The sequence below is a fragment of the Tiliqua scincoides genome, chromosome 3 (assembly GCF_035046505.1).
Source record: "Tiliqua scincoides isolate rTilSci1 chromosome 3, rTilSci1.hap2, whole genome shotgun sequence".
Classification (NCBI taxonomy): domain Eukaryota; kingdom Metazoa; phylum Chordata; class Lepidosauria; order Squamata; family Scincidae; genus Tiliqua; species Tiliqua scincoides.
In genome coordinates, this window is record NC_089823.1 from 208,448,544 (window position 1) to 208,452,336 (window position 3,793).

General features: G+C 45.1%; 1 protein-coding gene across 1 annotated transcript; it reads left to right on the forward strand.

The window, feature by feature from the left end:
* The first annotated feature begins 1,475 nt into the window (after nucleotides 1-1,475).
* CCL20 (C-C motif chemokine ligand 20) lies at nucleotides 1,476-3,593 on the forward strand. Its single transcript, XM_066622663.1, has 4 exons — nucleotides 1,476-1,509; nucleotides 1,689-1,803; nucleotides 2,610-2,687; nucleotides 3,566-3,593. The coding sequence occupies exons 1-4, from the start codon at nucleotides 1,476-1,478 to the stop codon at nucleotides 3,591-3,593; spliced, it is 255 nt and encodes an 84-aa protein (XP_066478760.1).
* Nucleotides 3,594-3,793: the final 200 nt, after the last annotated feature.

Here is a 3,793-nt window from a genome sequence, read left to right on the forward strand (position 1 = left end):
TGAAACCCACCTGATTCTCAGAAAATTAGGCTCAGTTGACCCTCAGGTGAGGCTCAGTCTCACAGGTAAAGTAGCATTAACTCCCACAGGCTACATAAAGTGGAGATGGTGCCCACACACCCTTTGTGGGGTCGCCATGAGAGGTATCTGGTGCTGTGGGGGACTTGCCCACTCAGCTTGCTGCAGGTGTGAATGCAAGAACCAGGAGCTTGGAATAGTGTAAAGAAGCAGGTTAAGGATCATACCTGAGTTGCTGTGTCAGGGCTTTTGATTTATCTTTAGGTCACCTTTTAGCAACTTTGCCAACTTTTGCAGCCATCCCATGTTTTCTCCATTCTCTGATTGATCTGTACTTTGTTTAATCTTTTATTTTTACCTCCATTATTTTGATTTTTTCAGGCTTTCATCAACTTCTTGAATTTTTACACACTTTTTGTGTTTTCTCTGCTGGTCTCTATTCACTTGGGTGGGAGTGAGTGGCCCATTTACCAGGCTACTCACATTCCATTGCAGCTTGGTTGTAATAAGATTCCCCCTGAATATGGGGGCTCTCTGTTCACCTCTTTCATGTCCTGTTTCCATCTGGATTTTCTAGCTTTGGGTGGTGGCAGTGAAGCGACTTTTTCTAGTTCAGTCCCAGTTTATCCAGCGACAAAAGCGACGCAGAGAGCAAGGGAGTGGGGTCCAGATGCCACACCATTTACCTCTGTCTTTTCTTAGAACTTGCTCTTAGAATTCATACAAACCTTTAATCTTGATTAGCAAGAGAGTGTATCATACCAATCACATATATCTCAATACTGTTGAACAGTACTTTGGATGGAATTTGGGGAAATTCATGGGCTAGCAAGTGTGGCCCAATTTTGCTTCCAGAGGCAGCCCCTCATGCCACATGGGGTGCAGCTCTGGTGGGGGGTGCAGGGGGAGAAGTGACTGGCAGGAGAGGAAATGGAAAAACCCTTGCGCATGTCTGGTGTTTTGCATCCTAGCGTTAGACTGCAATCTTAAATTCATTTGTTAGGGTTAACTATTGCACACACTGAAAATTACTTTTGAATAAAGGTGCATAGCATTGCATTGCCCATCTTTGGGAATTTCCTGTGCTTGCCATGGCTCCTCCTGCTCACAAGCTCAGGTGTTTCCACAGAGAGCAATGGCATCACAGAATGTTATCTATTTCCTCTTTGGCTTAGCTGAACTTTCCGTTTATAATCTCAAGACAAAAATACTTCTCCAATTGATTAACCAGTGCCTAGATGCTCTCGTAAAGCAGGTCAAACCAGAGACTGGTTAGTGGGGAAAACCCCACAATTGCAAGACTGAACACACACCCCATGGTGAATTCCCTCAATTCTCAAGCAGGTGTTATAAAGAGCTCGGCTCAGGTAGATCAACCAGATCAGAACAGCCAACTTGCTCAGGTGCTCATCAACAGCAACATGAGTGACAAGAAGACCTTCACCATAGCTCTTCTCATGGGCCTGTGTCTACTCTTAGGCACTAGTGAAGGTAAGTGTGGTTTCTGCAATGCTCCTGCTGAAGAAATATCTAAAAGCCAGCTGCTCAGAATATTCTTTGCAACATTGCCAAGTGTTAGGTAATTGGTCCAAAATGCATATATAGGCAGAGCAAGGAGTATAAATCAAGGGTTGCTTGTTCCTAAAGATGTCTTTTTCTCCTAACTCCAGCCCAAAGTAACCAAGACTGCTGCCTCTCTTACAACAAGGAACATCTGCCTCGATGGGCTATTACGGGATTCACAGAGCAGCGCTCCAGTGAAGTCTGTGACATTGACGCTATCATGTAAGTTAACTCATTGAGAAAAACTATGTCTAGTCATGAACAATATGGTGGGCTTTGGGGGGGCCCTTAAAAATCATGTTATGCCCTTAATGACACTGCAAAAGGCTAGAGTAGTCAGCCACTGTTAACTTTTTTTTTTTTTTTACAAAGCAGTGTCTTCCCCTGCACCAATGAAATTCTTTCCCTGGGGAGTGCTCAGAGGGAGACCATATGCTGGCATGTTGAAACTCCCTTGTTCACTCCCTAGATAGGGCTTGGAAAGACATTGCTTGAAACCCTGGAGAGCTGTTGCCAGTCTGCATAGATAAGACAGTAGAGACAAGCTGGATGATCACTGCTCTGACTCTGTAGAAGACAGCTTCATAGGGAGGGCTTTCAGGAACATAGACATCCAGCTCAGCTTCAAAATGAAGCTGCCTTTATCATCTCCAGTCCCCCAAGCTAGCAATCCGATGCATGTCTGCTCAGAAGTAAGTCCAATTACAGTCAATGGGGCTTGCTCCCAGGTAAGTGTGAATGGGATTGCCACCTTACTCTCAGTAAGGGTGCATATGATTGAGGCCCAAGTGTCATAGCAAAGGCATTGTATGGGGCAAGTGCAATACCTCAGTCAGCTTTTTCACCTGGGAAACCCCAGCTACACTGATATTGCTATTATTGGGCATTACATGATTGTCTTCTAAGCATAGTGAAAAAATATGACCCTCCCTCTTGGTTCTTTTGCCTATAGCTCTGTAAGAGTTTGATTATACTTCCTCTCTTAGAATCTAGTAATTATAATTCCCCCCTTTCCCTCACCTTTCCAGTTTTCACACGAAGCGTGGATTGAAAGCTTGTGCAAATCCTAAAGATCGCTGGGTGAAGAGACACCTCCACTGGCTGAGGTAGGCATGCATTGATTTATTTGAAAAAGTGGAAAATGCCTGAGCATTAACTACAGAAGGCTGGGTGCTTAACAGAGTATAGGAGCTGCCCATAAGGGAGGGTTGGCCTGTTCATGAGGCAGACTAAGGGCCAAATTCTATTCAAATTTCCAGTGCTAGTGCAGTCCAGTGGTGTCGCTAGGGGGGTGTGGGCCACACTGGATGATGCACAAAGGGGGGTGACACCACTACTCACCAACATTTTTAAAATCTTGGTATTTTCAAATAAATACCATCATATTATATATCAATTGATGCATAATTTCATGCTGAATTCAATGAAACAAACTGCATTGAAATATCTCTATTCTATCAAACATTATAGCCCCAAAACCAGCAGGGCAGGATGATAGTACATCACCACGTGCACCACCCAGGGCATTGCCCTGCCCACTGCATGGGAGGAGGTTCATCAGAGGGGTGAGGCTCTGGCCTCCTGCACCAGGTGACACAAACTCTAGTGATGCCACTGATGCAGCTGTGCTAATGGGCCATGTGCTGCATCCGGTGGTGGGGCAGTCACGGAGGCCTCCTCAAGGTCACATTTGTTCCCTTAACTCAGGGCTGCATTGGAGCTGGAAAGTTGGATAGGATTGGGCCCTTAGGCAGGGACCGGTTTGCTGGGACACTCTAGTCTACCACTGACCTCTCCTTCACATACCTGGCCAGACCTGCTTCTTTGGATCTCTGTGCACATTTTGGAAACATTGCATTTCATTCCTCAATTCTCCAGGAGGAATGGGCAGCACATTCAGCCCTCATTCAGTGGTGGGGATAGCGTTTCTCCTCTTATTTGTAATGCAGGAGCTTATCAGTTTGTTTTCTCCTCGTTTTTACAGTGAAAAGCTGAAGAAGATGTCACAGTAACACAGTTTCTGAAATGGAGCTAGAGGCATAGCTAGACCAAAAAAACCTAAACTAGGTTGGAATTGTTTCCCTGTACACTGTTGTGTGCTTGCTGACTGCTAATCCCTGGATTCTCTGGAACCCCCAAAAGTGATTCATATTGCATCACGTTATTTGGTTGAATGAAGCATCGCACGGAAGTTGCTTTGTTTGCTTATGTA